The 22,530-nt window shown below is 37.9% G+C and overlaps 1 protein-coding gene across 3 annotated transcripts in view; it reads right to left on the reverse strand.

Moving 5' to 3' along the window:
• The window catches only part of LOC133742164 (uncharacterized), a 28,051-nt gene extending 8,194 nt beyond the window's left edge, over positions 1 to 19,857 (reverse strand). The window contains exons 1-8 of one of the 3 annotated variants that reach the window (XM_062169846.1): positions 19,630 to 19,857; positions 19,188 to 19,532; positions 18,774 to 18,875; positions 17,781 to 18,644; positions 17,527 to 17,679; positions 9,029 to 9,133; positions 6,548 to 6,595; positions 6,017 to 6,453 (exon numbers count right to left, since the gene is read on the reverse strand). In XM_062169846.1, coding sequence (XP_062025830.1) covers positions 6,017 to 6,453; positions 6,548 to 6,595; positions 9,029 to 9,133; positions 17,527 to 17,679; positions 17,781 to 18,644; positions 18,774 to 18,875; positions 19,188 to 19,515 — 2,037 coding nt within the window. In that variant the 5' untranslated portion in view covers positions 19,516 to 19,532; positions 19,630 to 19,857. The remainder of the gene's footprint in view (positions 1 to 6,016; positions 6,454 to 6,547; positions 6,596 to 9,028; positions 9,134 to 17,526; positions 17,680 to 17,780; positions 18,645 to 18,773; positions 18,876 to 19,187; positions 19,533 to 19,629) is intronic. The other 2 variants (XM_062169845.1, XM_062169844.1) reach the window with 2 other exon arrangements.
• Between the last annotated feature and the right edge of the window lie 2,673 nt (positions 19,858 to 22,530).

Raw genomic sequence — 22,530 nt, forward strand, 5'->3', positions numbered from 1 at the left:
GCTTTTCTGAAAGTTCCTCATTGTGCCATTGTAATAAACAAGTGCCTGTATTATTGATTCTTTCAACAACCTGTGTTAAAGGGTTACTTGAAGGCATTACAGACTAACCTACTTGAATGATATTCTTATACTCAGCATGTGTATACCACATCTCTTCAAATCTAAAACGTTGTTTCGGTCTCCTTTTGTTCATTCAAGTGGCATTCCCTTTGTTGACACCCAAAATTCCACAAGTCAATTTTATAAGCGACACATGAAGAAACGACTCATTAAACCGACAATCTCGTTGGGCCTTCAAGCAAGCTCATTGCAGCCCAAAAGAAGGTCTAGTTAACTAGAAATAGTGCAAGCCCAAATGCTCAAGCAATTAACATGCATCTTCAAGAATTCGTCACGCCAAATTACCATGCAATACACGTAGACCCAAGCTACGTTTATACACTTGGAGCTTATATGGAGGGATGTGGTGTGGAAGATAACGGATTATGTGAGGCCCATTACTAAGATAAGGCCCATCGACGATTTTGGACTTGGGGACCAAAATTTATGCTTGAGGAACCAAAATGTTAAAATGGGCTAGTGGAGAGATGAAAGCAGGCCCAGCAAAACTTATAGCCCACCAGAGTCATTCCCTCACCCAATGTCCATTAACTAGTCTCTAGCCCAAAACCCATTTTCTCCCTTAAACCAGAAACATCGTTCTAACAAGAATTGCTGCTGGGATTGGTGTTTCACCATTTTTGGTAAGAACCCAAAATCTATGGAGAAGCTTTCCAATTCATATCCTCAGTAATCCTACTTCAATTTCCAATAACCCTAAGACTTTGTGATCACTAATTAAAATAGCAGAAATTAGGGGATTAGAATCCCCCAAAGATCACAGCAGCGTAGAATCTGGAATTAGCACCGTCCTATACCTATACCACCGACCTCCACTCTCATAGCCTGAACGAGCTTCCACTCTTTTAGTTTCATAGAGAAAACAAAACTAGAAAGCTTTTGGATTATCCCACCAAAACTGAGAATACTCCTTCAAAACCTTCGGTTCTTATCACTGATCTTCCCCGCCTACCTCCACTATAAAAAAGCAGGTACATTGCTATTGGAAATCAAGCCAGAACGACCCAGAAACTTCAAGCAAGAGATCAAGCTTTATCTCTAATAAACCTTGCCATCAATACCCAAATAGCCTTATCCCAAACCCAAAACCATGCCACTGCTGGAATTTCCTCCTCACTAAACTCATAGGCATCTAGCTCCCACACCATATCCATTTATAAGCTCCATTTTCTGAAACCAATTCCAATCGCTGCTGTTACCATCCAGCTTGTTACAACAAAATCGTTCCTGAGTCACGCCTTTGATCGATTTTGGGCCTGGTCTTCGCTCTATCAAGAGGGCTATTGCTGCTGGAAATCCAAAACACAAACTTGCCCTCACACACTTCAACTAGAATAGGGAAATGATCAGACTCAGAAGGTTTTAGAGTCACAACCCTAGAATAAGGAAACCTATGTCTCCACTGCAGTGTACAAAAACAACAATCAACCTTTCTTTAGTGTGTTTGTTTACCCAAGTGGCCAAGTATATCTGCTAGCTACCTGAATACTTCATGTCGATCAAGTCACAAAAGGTCATAGTATCATCAAACTGAGCCATCTAGATTCATCTGCTCTACACATCACTTCATTAAAATCTCCAGCGATAAACCATGGAAGAGAGCAACCCTCAGCAGCTAGGTCTTGAATCAATCGCCATGTTCTATGCCTCTGGTTTCTTGATGCAAAGGCATAAATATCAGTCTATCTCCATGCAGTATCAGATTTTTAATCAAGCTTAGTTGGTATCATAGATCATGATGATTTGTGTTAATCAAACTGGAATAGCAAAGGTACACTTGTTTTCTCCTTTTCTTGTGGGTTACAACTCATTTCTTGAAGGTCTTCTTGGTATTCTCGGGAAGGTGGTCTAGAGTGAAGACTCCAAACCAATGATTTTGAAATCCACTCTCCTGTTTGTGGTTGGTGAAATGTTTGCTTGATCGATTTGAGAGTAATTGGAATTTCTTTGTGATAAGAGAGATACAGTGCAGTAAAAGAAGAACATATAACATGGTTGGAAAATTAATGGGGATTTCAACACGTAGGAGGTAGAATTTAACTATGTTTAGTTCTTCTTCTTAGACTCGACATATCGAACTCGAGTGTGGATGGATGGATCATTTGGCTTCAATTAGGCTCTAGTCGATCTTAAGACCGAATATGATGGAGTCTAGAACATCAAATGAATGCTTCTCAAGCTCCACTCATACTAGATCATTCTTCAAGGGATCCCACTAACATTTCGATCTTATATGAATTTTAGGCTGATAAGAAACACGTTTAGTAACATGAAGGATTCAGACATGCCATCTTTTCGTAAAGGTATTATTTGGATAGAGATCGAAATCGAGTCTCTTAGCCTTTGCTCTTGAAATGAAAATTTTGGGTTGAAGACGATGTCGAGATCATAGTTAGGTTTAGGTTTGAAAAACTCTTTGGTTGTTAGGTTGTTTGACTCTTGTTGGTTTACCTTACTCGGGATCACAATTAAAGGAGGTTGAGACTCTAGACTAAAGATTATGGACCATATTGGGTGCCAGACATAATAGTGGTGCCATTGAAGGCTAAGGTTGACTTGCTTCAAAAGATTTGCGACCCTTGTTGATGTTACGAGTTTTGACCTTATGGGAAAGAAACATGCTAAATATAATTTATTTTCTTCAAGTAATTCAAGTCAATTTTTGCAAAAATTGCTTCTATATATAAGCTAGCTATGATGTTTCTTCTTCTGCCACAACTGGGAACTTAGATAGGAGAGGTAGTTATTGATTTGTCCTTTGAGAGCACAGTAGTTTTTCCTTAGATAAGCTTGCATGAAGCGAGCTTAATATTAATTTGTAATGATTGGTATTTTTTTAGGTATGGAACCGTCTTGAGATACTAGTTCCTGGTTTCTTTTTTGAGGGGAATAGATATATTCATGTGATCAAAAGATCATACGACCCATGCAAGGTCAAAGATCACCCATTACATTCCCTGCTCAAGTAGTGGACTAACTGCATATTTAAAAATGACTACTAGTGTAGACTACTACGCCTTGATCACAAGGAAGCTACAAAATGCAACCAAAAAAACCAGTACACTCGCCTATAGGCCTTTTTGGTGTGCATTAATATTGGCCATTGGACTAAACATTGTAACATCTAAAAGAACAAGGTATACAGGGCCAAGGCCCACTACACCCATCAGAAAAATGTGGAGTATTATTAGACAAATTAAAATTACAAAACATAATAAAGTTTGGGCCCAGAGCAAAGCCCGGACCCAAGAACGCTCAAACCCTAGCCAAAACTCCAAACTAAAGCAGCCACCACGCCTTCATCTCATTTTTGAGACACTAGCTACCACCACTAGTGGACACTGGACGACCCACCACCCCGCTATCATCGCCAGCATACCGACAAGAAGCGCCACCTCACCCAAACACCCCTTCCCCACATGGTTCTGAAGCACCCATACTAGATCGGAATAGAGCCCGTTAAAATCCCACCTCAACTCCATCCTACCAACTGCCACCGATCAAAGGGAAAAGAGTGCCAGTACCACTAGTTTTCCCCCGACAGGGCCTCCAAATGATCTTAAGACGCAGCACCACCAAACAACTTGCAATCTCGACAGGGTCCAAGCCACGCCACCACAGCAAGGACCGAAAAATGACCCTATCAAAAATTCTCCGCCCGGCCGCACTCACCGCTCATCGACAAGGCCAACAGCCCTCCAAGCTTACCAAAAGAACCCTAGCCGCCCTGTGCTTTCTCGGGGAATTGTGTTAATGATAGGAAATTGGATGCACCTAGTTCCTAGTTTCTTAACCTAAACGCAGCTTGAGATACTAGTTCCAGGTTTCTTAACCTAAGTGTATATATCAACATTGGCCATTAATTTTTTGATTCATAATTCAATTAACTGTTTACTGAAAGATTAAAGAAAAGAAAGAAGACTTCATCCAATTAACAGTATTTTTTTTAATAGTTAAAATCATAATAAACACCATTACATTGACAATATGAAATAAAATAAAATAAACACTATTAAATAATGATCATAAAAGTATAAAACTAAATTTAGAAATTTTTCCCAACAAAAAGTGAGGAAAAGCCCAGTACCATTTGGTATAGTGGCATAAATCTCCCCTTTAAATTATAAGTGAGACCGGAGGTCATGAGTTTGACTCACAATAGACTAGTTATTGTATATGAGTTCTTTATTTGATAATAAAAAAAAAGGAGGAAAAGATTGATACTTAAAAATAGTTCTAAAAGGATGTTAATTTTCTAATCAATAATTTAGGATGTCGAATTTGACCATGAGACAAGAGTTTATGCCAACATTTATTTTCTAATTTTATTTGATTTTGATAAAGGGACTTTGACATAGCATAGCATCGCGTATTATAATACTTTTCTTTAGTGATGCTATGCTATGTCAAAATCTTATTATCTTATTTTTTTTAGGAATAAATAATTTCATTACTTATCCATGGCCAGAAGACACGTACATCAGATGTTGTCTCATACCAAAATCATAAATGGCACAAGCTGTCAAGCAAAAGACAGGTGACCCTCACTGTTAACACATACACTCACTTATTGAGCCTAATAACAAAAAAAACAAAATCCTGACTACTGACCTCCCTTTGAATAGTAACCTAGTCGCCTAGAGACCTCAATTGATGTACAACTAGAGAAACTAAGATGAAAGTAGTAGAAGACCATACTTCTAGTATTAGGCAAGAAGACCAGGAAAGTTTAAAACTTTCCTTTGCCCTTGTCTCTAGGGCTAGAAACAGTACCAATAGCTGCAGGATCTTCATGAAGAGGTTTAACGCCATCATACTCTTCAAAGCAAACCAGGGCTTGATCAAAACACCAACCCCCACCTCGGAGTACCTTGTTGCGATCACGCACGAATTCAAAGGAGAACAAGAATAAATCTCAAGCCCGTTCCTGAACCCTAAATTATGCCTTAGGATCAACCGGCTTGTGGGTCAGAGGTTTTCCAATTAGGAAAGGTTGGGAGGACCTGCGAACTAGGCCACCACCAATCTTTCCTAGGTCAGGAGCGCTGCCTCCTTTAGCGATGGCAAGGAAAGCAGCGAAACTTGTTGTGATAGCATCAATGGATCGGAAGCCATTGGATGGAGAGAAGTCGAGAAGAGAGCGATAGAAGGAGGCTAGGGCGCCGTTGAAGACTAGATTGAGAGAAAAACTCTCCCAGGGTTTTTTTTACCTTGGACTGAGATTTGTTGAAAACTAACTCGCTTCCAAACTCATCATGCATTGAGTGATATTATTTTTCTTAATTTATGTCAAAATCCTATTATCAAAATCAAATAGAATTAGACAATAAATGTAGGAATAAAACGTCATGTCTAAAATTAGAAAATCAATGTTGAAATAAACTCATGTCTAATTTTAAAGTAATTAGTCAAATGGCTAATTTTGTATATAGCTTATTCAGAATCAATTTGATTAATTACTTTATTCATGATTTCAGGTTTATATGACGGACTGTATTTATAAGTACACAATCTCCGATTAGTTTTTTTTTTGGCAAGGCTAATTGTTCAAAAGAAACCTAAATAAGTTATATTGTTAATTGTTCGGGATGAGGAAACTCTTTTGAAGGATATATATATATATATATATATATATATATATATATACACACAATCTTGTTCACCTAAGAGACAGTTTTAAGAGATTGTGAGGGACAAATGCATCTCAACCATATGTGTTAAATTTAAAACATGAAATTGTAATAACTTAAAACTGTGTATTTGTTCAGTTGTCAGATTCACTTGTCCCTCACAGTCCCTTTAAAAACTTTCCCTTAGATGAGTAGGGCTACACACACACGTATATTAAATGCATATATAAGTACCTATAAATATATGTATATATAGAAATTCTAACCTTAAACCATTGCAATTCTCTTTGCATTTGCAAACTTGCACCTTGAATATGATTAGACTGTGAAAAGGGAGATAAATTCCCTGCAGCATGTAGCATACTATTTTTAAAGCACGCTGTGTTAATTCCATATAGATTTCTCTTTTCTTCCCCAAGACCGTAGATAAGAGAATAAATTTCTTCTTGACGACATTCAATGGCGAAATGAAATATGCTTCTTCCTTTTTCATCCAAGATGTTCACAAGTTCTGCATTTGCTTTACAAATACGAGTGATAAACTCAAGATCCCCCCGTTCTATAGCTTCGAAGATTGATTTCTTCATCAAATTAAGTTGCACAAGTGTAAGATCATCCCTATTTCTTGTGGCTTCACCCATGCAACGTATAAATTCAAACATCCGAACATGGATCAATTTCATTTCATATATGCGATTGATTCCTAGGTTGACATTGAAAACAATGTTAACTAACTAACAAGCAAAATTTAAATTTAGATAAAAAATAAACAATGTGAGTGTAGGCATGTAGCATACCCAAAACATCAAGGAGGCTTTTAACGAGCCTTTTATGTAAACTCACAGCTGCATTGCAAATTCCAATATGTTGGTAAAAATTCTTTAAAAACTGTTATACATATATGCTATGAAATAATATATGTAAACAAAATAAACAGAGAAGTTTAATAAACTATTTCTGAGACTAAATTGCCATTAGGATTAAGATAACAAATGGGTACTCATCGTGGTATCAAAATGTCATGATCAAATTATCACTCTTCAGAATAAGTATTTTTCAATTTCGAGTACCCAAAGTTTTAGGAGAGAGAGGCTCTCGCTTCTCTCTTCCTTTTCCTCAAATCCCTCCGTAATTGAAAACCCACTACACCAAATATAGGCTTTAGAGACAGCCACAAAACGTCTCTAGAAATATATTAGTGACTAAAATATACTTAAATTTGTCTCTAATAGAAGGAGTGACAAATTAGACTTTCGTCCCTATAGGTTGCGTCTCTAAAACCTATTAGAGACACTTAGATAAAAAGTTCCGTCTCTATTACTTATTCACTGCCACATGGACAATAACTGCCTATGACAATTTAAGGTGTCTCTATTACTTTTAGAGACAGAAGAAATATTTTATTTAATATATTTTTTATTAGGATATTTGATATTATTAATAATAGAATCCATCTATTATTAATCACCAGTACACCAGTTCGATTGGCATTGGAAAGAAAACTAACGACATATATAAATTATATATATAAATTTTTTCTGGGCAACAAAATAAAATATAAATTTATTTCCTGTTCAACAAATCTTTACTGATGCAACTTAAAATCAAGTCTACAAGTCTACAAAATACCTATCAAATGCATATCAATTCATCTAGTCAAATGCCTATCAATTAGCATCTAATGATCAATAAGGGAAATAATAAAAGTCTATTGCTCAGATCCACGAGAGCTTTGATTCGATGAAGCTCTAAGCTGGTTCAACAAATCAGTTTCTTGGACACTTGTATCTCCCATAAGCAATCCAGTTAGTCCAGTGGTAGGATAAGCATGTTGAGGCTGATAAGGCATTTGAGGATAGATCTGCGGTTGAGGCCAGTACATTTGAGGATAAGAACGCATCTGGAAGGATGGTTGCTGCAAAGGCTGAGAAGATTGTTGTGAAGGTGGAGTAGATTGCTGGGATTGTATCATTTGCTTTAACATTGCCAATTCTTGTTGGGTTTGCAAGAGTTGTTCCTGAGTTTGAACTTGCTGGGATTGTACCCTTCCCGACCCGCTTTCGTGGTCGATCTCTGCCCCGGCGGTGGCAGGTTTGTTTCTCCTTCGCTTTCCTTCCTCTCTCCCATCACCCATATCTTCCTAACCTTTCGATCTCAGATTACCTATCCCTATCTTTCTCCTAATTTTCAAATCTCAGATTCCTCACACTTTAGGTGCACATCTTCCTCACCAATCAGTTTTTTCAACGAAAGTTCGCCGATTCGGTACTCCGTTATCGGTGTTGTATCGTTTGTCTTACTAAGGCACGTCAGCGATTCCGCTGCTGCCTTTCTGGATTCCTCTTTCTTTTTTATGTTTTCTTTGGTTACTGTTCTGTCTGGCAAGGATTTGCTGGGCAATCTACTGATGATGTTAAAGGATGTTTTGTATGGTTTTGAGATTTGTTTGTCGGAGTCTGAACGGGATATGGTTTGTTCAAAGCTATTGGTTGCAGTTTTCGTGACGTCTCTGTGTCACGCGGTGGATCAGTTTGTGGCGATGTCGGCACAAGCTTTTTCCTTCTCCGTTGGGTCTGCAATTGAGCTGAACTTGCTGTGGTGTTCTTGCGCTGGGAAGTTTTGGGAGTTCTTCGGGATTCCGGCAAATTGGGTGACGTCTCTGTGTCACCTGAAGTTTAGACGTGCGGTAGTTTTGGCACGTGTTGTGCTTTCCTCCCTTGGAGGGTTTGCTACCATGTTTTGTTTGGTGTTTATCTTGTTCTGTTTCTTTGTGTCTTTTATTTCTGTTTGTAAAGTTTTGCTTATTCAATAAAGGTTATCCTTCCACTGCCAAAAAAAAAAAATGGAAGAATTTCTTTCTTCTAGAGGAGAAAGAGATGTGAAAGGCAAGGAAGTAGATGAGTTGCCTCATTTTTCATGATATAATTCACTACAGTTTAGAGATGATATAAGTATATTTATAATCTCAATGTCTCACATTCACTTGTCCACTTTTTATATTTTTAATCAGTTATATAAATTTTCTCCCATTTGTATTTGAATATTCATTTCTCTAACAATATTTAGCATGTCAGAGATTAAAACGATTCATTGAGACAAAGAAAGGGCACGGACATTTTGCCCGAGCGAGGGCAACATTTCACACGCATAGTGACACTAATAAAATTTTTAAATCTAACAGCAGAATTGGAGTCTCTCTTGACAATTGAGCAGCAAATTTGAATAACAAACAACTAACAAATTAGAGTATATATATAACACTTATATATGCAACTTACCTGAGACAACGACATCCCTTTGAGTACCTCCATCATCTTCTGAGATTGAAATAGGTATAGAAAGATCATGAATATCAAAAATAGCGGGAGCTTGTATATTTATACCTATTTAAAAAACACGTAGAAGCACAATTAGTTCTGAATTTTTTTTTTTACACTATTTTTCTTTTGAACCAAAATAACCATATAGAATAAGCTCAATGAAAATGATTACAATCATATCTAACACATCCAGAATACCTTCTAGAGCGTTATCAAAACTAAAAGGAACTAGTCCTAGCCTCAAGCCAAAATGACAATTACATACCCTTCTGCTGCCATCAGTATAGACATATAAGAAGTTGTGGTGATACAACGATAATACATAAAAATAGGTCTATTCATTCAATATTCGATGCTCACTTATTCTAAGCAAGCCTATAACAATATGAACGTAAAGCATAGTAAATAGGCAAAGTACAAAACATAACGTAACTTTCCAATGAGGAACTTGACCAACTTTCCACTCGGATCCCATAAGCTAGCGAAACCTGATAGAGTAGAAGCCCATCAACCTAGTCCAGCATACAACCCGAATTTGAACCCACTTCCAAGTTCTCATATGATTAGGCGTCCAGATTACTCTGGGCACCCAAATTGGTCTGATCACCCAAAATGGTTTGGACACTGAAACTGAATTGGGACCCCAAATTGATTTGCAGACTCAAATAGAAAAGGGCACTCCATTCCCGACATTTGTCACCGCTGCTATCATCAGCGCCATCTTTCCATCGATCTCCTCCTTTATTCTTGCCACCAGTAGCCATTAGAAACCCGCGCCTCAAGTTCGACGTTCAACTAACATCGCCGCCACACTTGTAATTCGGTGCACTACATCTCCCACACCCGCAGATTGGATCGCCTCCCTATGCTTCCAGCCCGTATCAAATACAATCCAGATCCGCCTGTTCTCCACTGCTCTGCGATTGTCAGGAGCCTTTAAGGGCCCTCGCCTTGGTCGCATCCGACCTGATTCCACCTTTGATTGCCATCTTGAGAGGCCGGCTGCAGTGACACCATCAGCCACTTCGAGTTCAGCCTGGTGAGATGTATTGAAGGGGAAAGCCGAGGATTCCTTTGGTGTAAAGAGGCGTTGGATTATTGCGCTAAGGCAGCGAGAGGTAAATGAAGATTGTCTGCTTACTGTCAGCACTATGTACCGGTGGTGGAGTCCCAGGCCATGGTGGCTAGAGTTTGCATGCAATCTTAACCCCCTGCAACGAGGGCGAGAGCCTGAGAGCCTTTTTTTTTTTTTTTTTTTTACTATTAACAATTAGTAAATTAGTATAGGAGAATTTCACAAATGGTCACTCAATTTTCAAATATATCACTTTGGTCATTCAACTATTACTCTGTCAATCACTTTAGTCACCCAAAGGGCATTTTATCTCACTTTAATCACTTTTCCTAATAATTCTAATACAGTTTTTTCAATTTTTCACAATTGGTTGGACGAAAATATCATTAATATTGTGGCAAATAATTTTTTTTTAATGAAAAATATTAATAAAGTGACTAAAGTGAATAACAGAGTTAAAGTTGAGTGACCAAAGTGATATATTTAAAAGGTGAGTGACCAAAATGTCGAATAGGTAAAAGTTGAGTTACCATTTGTGATATTCTCTCAAATTAGTATAGCAGACACATGTTGTGTAGCATCCAAAATTAATTTACTCACTTATTGCGATTAATTTACTCATAAGGGTTTTTGTCCATTTACCCAATTTCTAGAGATTTTTTTCCCACTTACCCCATTAAGTTTTTTTAATTCTCCCTTACCCAAAACACTCTGAGGAAGTCTTCCCTGATACCCCATAAAGTTTTTATTTATTTTTTTTATTTTTTTTTAATACCATTTTACCCTCATCCATGTGTTACTTAGAGAGAAAGAGAGAAAATGGAAGAGAGAGAAACCATAGGAGACTTCACCAGAGCCCCATCACCGGTCGTCAGATTCCGGTCACCGACCGCCCCCCACCGGACTTTTCTGAAAACCTTTCCAGAGGTAACCAAAGAGGTCGTCGGAGATTTCATAGGTCGCCGGAAAGGTTTATTGCCCCAATAGACGTCTATTGGGGCCCAATAGTCTACTGCCCCCTAATAAACGTCTATTGCCTCCCAATAGAGGGGCAATAAACCTCTATTACCCCCCAATAGAACTTTCGGTAGTCGGAATGAGAATTAATCTTCCTAAAATTAGACAAATAAAACTTTGATTAAAGAAAAAAATGAAGAGATTATATCAATTTAAGTCTATTGCCCCCCAATAGACATTTAACTTCTCTCTATTGGCCCCTAATTGACATTCAAAACAATTTTTTTTTCTTTTTTTCTTTCCTTCTGCCCCTTATTTTACTTAAAAATAAATAAATAAACTGATTTGGGCACCCAGAAAAATGATCTGGGCACCCACATCAAGACCGGACGCGTTTCTCGCCTACCAGGTGTTGGACTCCGGCGAGGTAGGCCGACCAGAGTTGCTTTGTCGTCTTCAGGAGTGGATGCTGCTTCTCCGATCGGCGCCGCAGACGGGAAAAAAAAAAAACCTAGATAGCCGAAATCGACCAGAAGCTCGGGGCTGTAAACGGAGGCATTTGCGGCACATGCCAAGGCCTGAGGACGTCGGTGGCGGTCGATCCCTGGCCGAGTCAACTCAGCGCTCCGTGCTCGTTGCCGTCCAATCTCAACAGAGTCCTCGATCTGCGGCATTGTCTCCGGCTTCTGCGACGTAGTCCGGCCTTTGTGGGGTAGTCTCCTGCCTCTGCGGCGTCGTCTCCTACCTCTGCGGCTTCGTCCGGCCTCTGTGGCGCGCGGCAACGGGCACGTTGCAGAGAGAGAGAGAGATGATGGCATGAAGTAGTTTACTAATTAATCTGAGGGTAGAATTATCATTTAGCTGTTAAATGGGTTAGTGGGAATAAAAAATTGTTGCTGGGGTAAGTGAGATAATTTTAGCTTAATTTGGTGCTTTGGGTCAAGGACCCTACTCATAATTTGTTATTGGAGTTGGTCTAAGTTGTAACAAAAATGAGAAATTGGGTTAAAATTAGACTAGATCAATGGTTACTCCCCTCTAATATAACAAAAAGGAATTTCACTCAAGATTTGAGGGATCCTTTGGATTCGTGCGTCTGTGGTGCAATGAATTAGTATGGCTTTGCCTGGCTTTCGCCGCAATGTCGGTGCAGGTGTCTTGGCGCTGGGATACCACTGCATGGGTGTATGGAAGTGGACTTTTGTGGACTTTTGGGGCTGGGATACCTCTAACAGCTAACTACCTGATCAAAAAAAAAAAGATCTACATGTTGCATGGAAGTGGACTTTTGTGCACTGAAAAACCGCAAACCATCCAATACCGCCCCGAATCTCCTTGAGGAAACCAAAACCAGACCTGGCCAGTGAATCGGCAAAAAGCCAAAATTACTTGAAGCGAACCTCAGATACATAAATACAGTAAAGACTACACCAGTACTCTTCCCTCTCTTTCTGCCTCCATCAACCTGCGAATGGTAACTGAAGGATGAAAACCGGTCGCAGCCAACAAAAAAACAGATCAGGTCAAAGCAGTGCCGAGTAGATAGAACAGCTAGGTGAGGGCATAGCCGTAAAAGCAAACACAGATTGTAAGGGTGAAACCAGAATACCAGATACACACTATTCATACGCGCTATTGTTTTTAACTCGCACTCAACTTTAGAAGATAGAATGTGCCTACTTCCTATTAATTTTTTTTTTTTAAATTTTAATTGACATTTATATTTTCTACCGGTTATCTAATGGTCCCACTATAGACTAGCATGCTGCTCGCCATCCCAACCCCAAGAAGGCAAGTATCATCATTTTCTTTCTCTACTAATAAACAAACCACATTCAAACCCAGAACTCATTTACCCGGAAACAAAAAAAAAAAAAAAAAAAAAGAGCAACTCATACCTCTCTCTATCTCCCTTCGAAACCATTGAATAAGTATTTCAAGCAGTAACAAACCCTCCTCTTAATCACTTTTACCGTCAAATTTTCTATAACCTTTGGGCAATTTAAGGTAGAGTGGTAGACCGTATCAGTGTGAATCCTCAGTTCATATCTCAAGGATATGCCAGATCCATGATCTTCTTCTTTGAACAACTTTTGACAGGCTTACCTCCTCCTCCTCAAAAAAAAACTTTTGACAGGCTTAACAACATATATCAAAGAGTTTTTACCACAAACAGTTGGTTTCCGACATTCTAAATCTATCACATTGGTACTTCAAAATTAATTCCCAACATACTTCTAGTACTCTTCGTTAGTAACATTGTTAGCTCCTTTCTGCTAAGGGCATTTTCATCTTTCCCTTTTAGTACTCTTCGTTTGTCATGTTAACTAATTATATAATAGTTATCCTAAATACTTCTCCTTTTGCATATACTAGTACTTTTATGCTTTGAATTTTTCTTATTTTTAGTTAGTGATTGGTGACTAATTATCTCGATCAAGAAAGTAATGGGTTTCGTGGCTGGGAGAGGGAGAGGGCAAGATGAAAATACCCTTAGAAAAATGGAGGAGCTAACTGTGTTATTAATGGAGGGTACTAAAAGTATGTTGATATTTAATTTTGAGATACCAATGTGATAGTTTTAGAATGTTGGGAACCAAAGTGTTGAATGACCCAAATTTTAGGGACTGTTTGTGACATTTACTCTATATCTAAATTCCATCTTCTTGTTAGATAGATCTGTAACCCAAGCTTCAGCTTTTGTGAAACGCCAATGATTGGAACTTAAACCAAAACCGCGTTGGTTAAATTAACATAGTTTGGTTGTCGATATCGATCAATTCACCGAACTGAGTCAACCGAGTCTACCCCAATTGTTGCATAACATAGATTATAATTTTAAACTTTTAGTTATATTATATGCATAAAGGCTTCTGTTCAGACCTCTAAAATTGGCACTCGAACATCTCCTTCTAAATTTACACATTGAATTTTCATTTTTGACCTTTTCTTGTTTTTCCATCACCATCTCCTCATCCGCAAAAGAGATTGAGTAAAGACTAAAGAGGACTATTAATTCAATAGAGAATGAACATAGTATTTCTAGACCTGTAAATGGACTGGGTTTGGAGTGGATCGACCTAAATCTGAATATGTATAGTAATAGCAAAGTTCAACCCGATCCCATCCAATTATCCGGTGGACTAATGGATATTCGGTCCACTAGTCAGATCCGTTTATTATAAAGAATATTTTTTAATTTTAAATATTAATATTAACTTTTTATCATGATACTTCATAAAACTTCAATAAAATGTTGAAATGAAACGAATGTTAGAATTAAATAACCAAAATACTCCTTAGAACAATACACTAAGGTAAGCAAAATATTGTGTTTGTGAAAAAATAAAAATAAATAAATAATTATAAAAAAAAACCGGATCATTAACTGATCGGATCAACCTAAATTCGTGTTTGATCCGTTAAATATACCGATTAACGGATCCTGATCATTACCGAATCGACGGATCAAATTTTCAATCCAAACTCGTCCAATAACGACAGATCCGGATTAAAATCCGGTCATTAACAGATCTAAGCAATTCCAACAGTTTCCCTATATTTTAATTTTCTGTATTTTAGGGAAAAATTAACCTCTTTTGCTCCAAATGATTCCATATACTATCCATATTTTAGGGATAGTGAGGAAAGAGAAAGCAAAATTCCCTAAATTTACAGCAATCTCTAAAATTTAAGAAAGAATTATGGAGATTTTAGAAATTGCTGTAAAATAAGGAATCTGTTGGAGTTGGAGAATAAAATTAAAATTGCTTAAAGCTTTGACTTTTGCTTCCCTATAATACAAAAATTATAGGGAAACTGTTGGATTTGCTCTAAGTATTTCCCAAGTCCCCCCACTACTATTGAACCTATGTAAGAATAAAAGGATGGTTGTATAAGTCAATTGAAGAAATCGAACACACCATAACTGTTTCTAATTGTTTCTAGATGAACTACCTACATAGAAGAAGAAGGAGAAGAAAAACAATTCCAACCCAATACCATCTACATATATCATTTTTGTTGCTCATTTCAACCCAATTACAGGTTGTTGCAATCAACCCAATTACAAATTGTAATTAACTCATGAAGTTTTGGATGGGACTCTAGTAGTGAAGCGATCACGCCAAGGTCACAGAGGAAAGGAGGGGAAAAAGGGAGAGGAAGTTGGGATCTACAATTGCAATTTTTTTGTAAGGATAAAGTCAGAATTAAAAATAGACCATTTTTGCAAAACACACCCCCGGCCCTCCATTTTGTTATGCACATATTTGTGTGTAATGCTAATGAGAAAAGGAAGAGGGGTTGCAGTTTGAGAAAAAAGCTCACCCTAAATTTTTTCAAAAGATGTGAGATGTCTACTTATCAATTTAGGAGGTACGAATGAAATACCCTATGTGCATTGGAGATGCTTAAGTCTACAATTTATCCTCTCAGTCTCGCACTACCTCTATTTTTCAAAATTGGTGGCACAATAAAAAATAAATAAAAACAATGACATATATAAATATGGTGCTTTTCTAATTCATATGGATCTAGAAATGAATTTAGTTGTATTTTAAAAAAAAAAAAAATTTAAAATTTTAAAAGTAAAAGGATATGACTAAATGCATTGACTAGTACCATGTAGAATATATGGATTAGGGTGGTTCTAGTTGGACCTCCAAATCTGATATTTGAACCTCTAACTTTTTTAAGTTATTAATAGACTTTGTCAAGTCATATGAAAAGACAAATAAGGACAGAGTGAGAAAAAAATATATATATTTTTCTTACCTCCCTAAATATAACATTCAATCTTTTCAAAAAAAAATAAAATAATAACATTCAATTAAATTGGTTTTTTCTTTTTCTGGAATTTCCTTATATTACTATATAGTTTTATAATTTACCTAAAACAACTAAGTAAAAATAATAATTTCTATACATAGCCCATCATTTAATACAAAAGTAAATTCAAAACAATCTGATTTGAAAGAAAAGGCAGCACAAAAATTAAAATTAGGGTTTTTCTCTCTACCTACTTCTAAAGGCCGGTTTTTGGTTTCTGGAGATCATCCTCGTCCGGCGGGGCCTGGACGCACCGGCTGGCCTCTGGCCTCGCCGTCGTATTGAGGTTGGCTGCTGGACGGGTATTGGATGGGCTATTGCTCAAGGGATGCATCTGATGGGGTTTGCTCGAGGCTTGTGGATGGTCTGGCTGGGATGGTGATCAGAGGTGGTAGTCGTGCTAGCAGTTCCGACAATCGAACCTTGATGATGACGGCGCCACCGATCTGGCTGTGTGGTGGTGGGCTCGGGGTTGGTTTCTCTCCGTGGCGGTGTGGGTCGAGGCGGCGTGGCTCGTGCGGTTTGGGTTGTCGACGGTATGCTCGTGGCGGCGCGGATCGAGGGTGGGATGCGTGGGCTGAGGCGGCGTGTCTGGCGCGGTTTTGGGTCGTAGGCGGTGGATCGTGGGGCGCGGATCGAGACGGGGCTGGTCGTGGCGGCGGACGGAGTTTTGGCTAGCTGGTATGTGCGACGGGGACAGAGCTTGGCTGGCAGGTGGACTGGACCGGACCAAGCTATTGGGCCTTGGGTGGACTTCTGCTTGATAGATATCCCATTTGGGCTTGAGTTTATGGGCTGGGGTTTACCCTAGTCCAGTAGCTGCTATGTTGGGCTAGGGTTTAGGCCCTTAGCCCAACCCTATGTTTTTAGTTTTGTCTAAATTCCATAAATTCCTTGTATTAGGAACCTAGATTTCTAGCGCCTCTAGCGTAGTACCAAAGGAGGATCTCCGCTATCTCTACTATCTGAAATGTATAATGAGTGTGTCTATTTCTACGTACCACTGTGGGTACTACCACACCTTCTTGATCTGTCTAGTTGAAGGCAGCAGAAGGATATGTAATGGCCATTTTGGCATGTGATGAATGCAACTAACACCCGATTTGGGTTTGATTCAAAAAAAAAAAAAAAAAACAATCTGATTTGAAATTTTCTTAAACTAAATTAATTGAATATTATGATATAGTTATTACTCAATCTTCCAACCCAAAACCTTTGAAATCCTTCTTTAGCAAATTCAAAGGGATTCTAGCAACATATCAAGATCAAGAACCAACCCTCTGATTAATTTTGGTGGAGAAGAGTCATACTCATAAGAGAGCAATATCATGTGATTTTGATTCATTCTTATTCTCGTAGTTGAAGATAGAGATAAAAAGTAGATTAACAAATTATTGTATCTCATGTTCAAGGGTGTTTTAGGAAAAATAAGGAGGTCTACTTAGCTTTTCAAGTATTCTAAAAAGTAAATTAGAGATGTACTAAATATAGGAGGTCCAAATAGCAAATTTAGAGGTCCAACTAGAAGCACCCTATGGATTAAAGATAGAAATTAGTTTGTTTAGTATATAGTGAGAAGAAATGTGATACTTACTTTCATAGATCCATTTTTGCCAAAATTTGAGTTGCATTCCACTTAAGAATGCAGAGTGCATACGAGACAATACCAAGATCGGAGAATTGCCTCCATGTACAGTTTCAACCGTGGCCAACCTTGGGCAATTTGAAAGTAAGTCCCACGGAATATCTGAAGTGGAGGTTATGAAGAAAATTATACATACCAATCAAATATTTAAGGAGTCACCACTCAGAAGTAATTGATTAAATATGTTTGAATTTAACTCTTACCAAATTCCTTCGCTCCAAGACAAAACACAAATAGTGAAGCACCTTGCCATCTGTTCTTTGGCGGAATTAAAGCTTCCCGTGGAGTAACGGAATAGAGATAGCGGCCCAATAGGAATTTTAACAACATGCAAGCCTCCACAACTGGAATGTAGTCATTGGGAGAAGCCACAATGCCAAGTATTTTCTGGTTCTTTGCAACCATGGGTTTAATCATTTCGATCACAGCTCCTTCACTGTACTCGTCTCCTCGCTGGTGGCATAACCTTATGGCACGACCTAAAGCAGTATAGCCTTGTCCATCATTTATTTCCAAAGCTTCTTTTCTCATCAATGCTACCAACTCTTTCCCAATATGCACATGCCCTTTCAAGAGTGCTATGTGAAGAGCGTGGCAATTGTTGGAGTTTCCTATTTCCAAATCTTCTTCCCTCATCAACTCTCCCAACTCTTTCGCAATACTCACATTCCCACTCCCAGCTGCTACATGAAGAGCAGTTTCACCATAATTTCTGTTTTTTATTCCCAAGCCCTGTTGTCTCATCAACGGCACCACCTCTTTCACAGCGTCCACATTCTCCTTCTGTACTGCTATGTGAAGAGCGGTGCAACCATTATCATCTCTTATTTCCAGATCTTCTTGAGTCATCAACAACACCAACTCTTTTACAATATGCACATGCCCTTCCCTCGCTGCAATGTGAAGAGCTGTAGATCCTCTAGCTGCTGGACTTCTTGCTCTTAGTACATTAGGAAGTAGTAATGTAGCAAGGCACTCCTTAGCATTATCCCAGTCACCATTCACAACAGAATCAAAGAAAGGTTCATAGCTGGAGTCGAAGTGATAGTTGGAACTGTTCTGATTTCCTGCCATGCATCCCAATCAAGATGGGTTTTAATAATTAATCATCTTTTATTTTAATTCTACCAATTTTAACTTAATTAAAACATTATCCCACTACTGTTCATCTACTTAATTAAACAAAAAGAACATACCTCCTTCACCAGATTTTATTTCCAAGTCTTCATCAGCTGTTGTCAACTCCTCCCTCGCATCATCGATTTTGGTATAAAGATATCTGTTTCTCTCTTCTCTCTCTGACAAATAGAAAATTTAATTGGGATTTGTTCTAATTTCTTATATTTCGTGGACGTGAATATATAGCAACAATCAGGGGTGATAATGGTAGGATAAGCATACCAATGGGTCTATGATGTGTGCAACCTTTATGAGAACCATTTCATTTTCAGTTTAAAACATTTCAAATTAAAAGTGAAAAGATGAAAGACATCAAACTACAACAACTTATATGCCGTTTTTATTTTATTTTATTGTAACTTTATCACAATCTGATCTAGTTTATTTATTTATCTTTTATTTAATGACGTAGTTTATAACATGGAGCGTACCTTTTTTTTCTAAACGTAATGTGTCATGTGATTTGAACTGTTTCTCCAAGACCTCCCAGGCCATCTTGGCTGTGCGGGTTTCATTGATAAAAGAAAATGGTTGAGTCCCGCAAGAAATTTTAATTGCATGTAAAGCCTTGGCATTCTTTGTCTTCCAAGCCTTGTATTCAACTTCTCTCTCTTCTGGTTCAGGAGGTTTCATGTTGACGACATCCCAAAGATCTTCGGCCAACAAGTAAGTTTCAACCCGAGAACTCCATTCTTTATAGTTATGTTGGTTAAGAACTTCCAAGACAATTGAATTGGAGGCAACTGTAATGCTCGCCATGCTATATAACGCTCAATCTGCCAAATGATTTAAGGTAATTTTAAGTCGAGTCTATATGGAAATAAGAAAAAGAGTTATTATTCAAATGAAACCAAGTATAAGCTGTAAACTCACCGATAGTGAATTGGTTGGAAAAATCTTCGTAAAGCGGGTGCTTGCATATTCCGGTATGTGCAGAGGCAGTAGCCAAACTTGTTATTTATCTTAGCAAATCAGTAATTATTTAAAGAGACTTGGGCAGGAGACTTATTAGAAAATGAAGACAGTTCACCCCGAAATTACGTCGAGATTTGCAATTTATAATACAGTAGGAGCATAGTAAACAAAGAGTAAATGACAAGTTAATAACTTTTATAGTTTATGAACAAGATCCAGATCTGAAAATATCACTAGAATTTCATATCTGCATCGACTTTATAATATTTTAGTTCTCAGTTTATATCTGTTGTGGAATTCGTTTAGTTAACCATTAAACTTAATGACCATATGGGAAACAACGACTTGATTCTCATTTTAGGACATGATAATAATAAAATATTAGCTAACAAAGAAACTGGGCATATGCATTGTTTTTTTCGATTAAGTACAGTAATCTAGATAAGTATTAAGTGGCTGGATTAGTCTTATCTTGCCAACTATATACGTATATATTTTATATATGTTGTCCCTGTTACCAACTTGTGTAGTGACTAGTGAGTGACGACATTGCAAAACAAATTAATTATTTCCGGTGGGTGCACTTGATACTAGCCGGCCTCAATCCTTTTAGACCGTTGAAGGTGTATGAATCATAAGCACTTCTGCGAGTTATGTCTACTACTGTATATAAGAAGGATTAATTACAAATTACTACCCGAATTATATTAACATTATCAAATGGGTACTCAAATATTAAAATTTGTCAATTTCATATTCAACTTTTATTTTTGTTAGCATTTTAATACCTCTTTTAATAAAACTGTTGAAGAACTCTGTTTTCCGCTGATGTGGACGGTTATGTGATGACGTGAGATTCGTTACTCCCACTCATTTGTTGATTAAGATGCCAGTGCAACATAGATAAAATCTAACTTTATTTTATAATTTTGAAATTGAAAAATAAAATAATAATAATAAATAAATAAATTTAAATCTTAACCACCCGTTTCTCCCTCTATTCTAGAGTGATTTTTTTTTTTTTTTTGAAAAATTCAAGCTCCATTTCATTACTAAGTCAAGGAGTTACAATCATGGTTCAGTACATCAATCATACAGCTTGGGACTTGAGAGAGCCAAGTCTCATGCTGATTTGATTCAAAGCCAATGCTAGCGAGCCGATAGGCTGCTTTGTTACAACTCCTAGGAGCATATATAATCTGTACTCCCCGCAAACTGTGCAATGCTACCTTAATATCATCAATTATACTACCATACTCAGAAAGTGCAGCTCCATTGTATGATATATCTTGTACTGCTGCAAGACAGTCAGTCTCGACAATGGCCGAGGTGAGTTGCAGCTGTTGAATAAAATCAAGTCCTGCTCTTATAGCGAGTAACTCTGCATGTTTGGCTGAGGCAATATGCTGCACACATTGAGCAAAACATGCTAGAAATTGACCTTTAGAGTCCCGTGCAATTCCACCCAGGCCTCCATGAGTAAGTGATGGCAAGAAAGCACCATCAACATTGACTTTGACTTGATTACCTGGTGCAGGGGTCCAGCTTGGTTGCACACAGTGTCGGCCCTGAGCCTAGGCGAAGCAGGCCCAAGCCTAGGGCCTCAAATTTCAGCGGCCTCAAAAAAATTTATTATGTAGGCCTGCAGATAACAAAAAAAAAAAATCAATCTAAATGACTTTGCGTCTTCGTAGATGCAACATGGAGCTCTGTTTTCAATACTTCCATCAGATTAAGACGCAAAGCAGCAGAGAGGAGATGATCTTCCTCTTTCTCAGTTCAGAAGCTCTTTCCCAATCCAAGACAAAAATCCAATTGTGATTGAACATCTCAGAAGGTTTCCCAACGGTGGCTGAAGAACAAAATCGAAAATCCAATTGTGATTGAGAGGATCAGAATAAAAAGTAAATTCAAGAGATTGAAGAGTTGATTTTATCTTCCAAAAAGGCAAAAAGGTAAGATCTTTGAAGGTTTTTATTTTAAGATTATATCGGAGGATCGAAAGAATGTGAATTCCCAGTTGGATTCTTCGGTTTTGTTGCCCAATTTGGGTTTAAACGACGCCGGATCGGGCGGCGAGTCGAGGGTTTTTGGGGGAAGGGGAAGTGGGGAAAAGGGCTGGAGCAATGGGGTTTTATTAGTTTCCAAGGACCCGGAGAATCTCCCGAAAATTGCGTTTGGGGAGTTTGTGAATTTGGTTAAGGAAGAGAATGAAGTTTCCGAAGAGGCTTTGGTGAGAGATGTGTTGTATGCTTGTCAGGGAATTGATGGGAAGTATGTAAATTTGATTAATACCTTTGCGGCTAATTTGATTAGCATATGATATAGGTAATCTGATGGGAAATGGATTGGTTTTTCAGTCTGAAGTTTTCGCTGTTGCATTTGCTGTACTTGCTGCTGGTGCTGTCATTTTGACATTGAATGTACTCCTACTGGTAATAACTCCTCTCTCTTTACTCCTATTGATTTGTTTCTGTTGGGGTTTGCATGTCGAGATTTTAATGGCGCTAGGAGATCCATAAAATGTTGTGTGAAGCTGTATAGCATCGTATATAGGCTGTGAAACTTTAAATCTTGATCAGCTTGTGGAATTGCGAATTATGGTAGTTGATTGGTTATTATAACAGAATGTATACTAGCGCTATTTGATTCTCTATTTTTCTTCTATCACCTAATGATGTTGTGGGATCGGCTTAGTGGCGATTGAGTATGGGCAGTGGATATGTAACATAAGTGGATCACAAGATAGCTAGTTGTGTTCTTTAGTGGTTTCTAATACTGGTATTCTAATGGTGCATCATGGTCATGAAGTATAATAGGAACAATTTTCGTCCTGATTTTTTGTAACAAAATGATGTA

Source organism: Rosa rugosa, chromosome 4 (assembly GCF_958449725.1).
Source record: "Rosa rugosa chromosome 4, drRosRugo1.1, whole genome shotgun sequence".
In the NCBI taxonomy this organism is placed as follows: Eukaryota; Viridiplantae; Streptophyta; class Magnoliopsida; order Rosales; family Rosaceae; genus Rosa; species Rosa rugosa.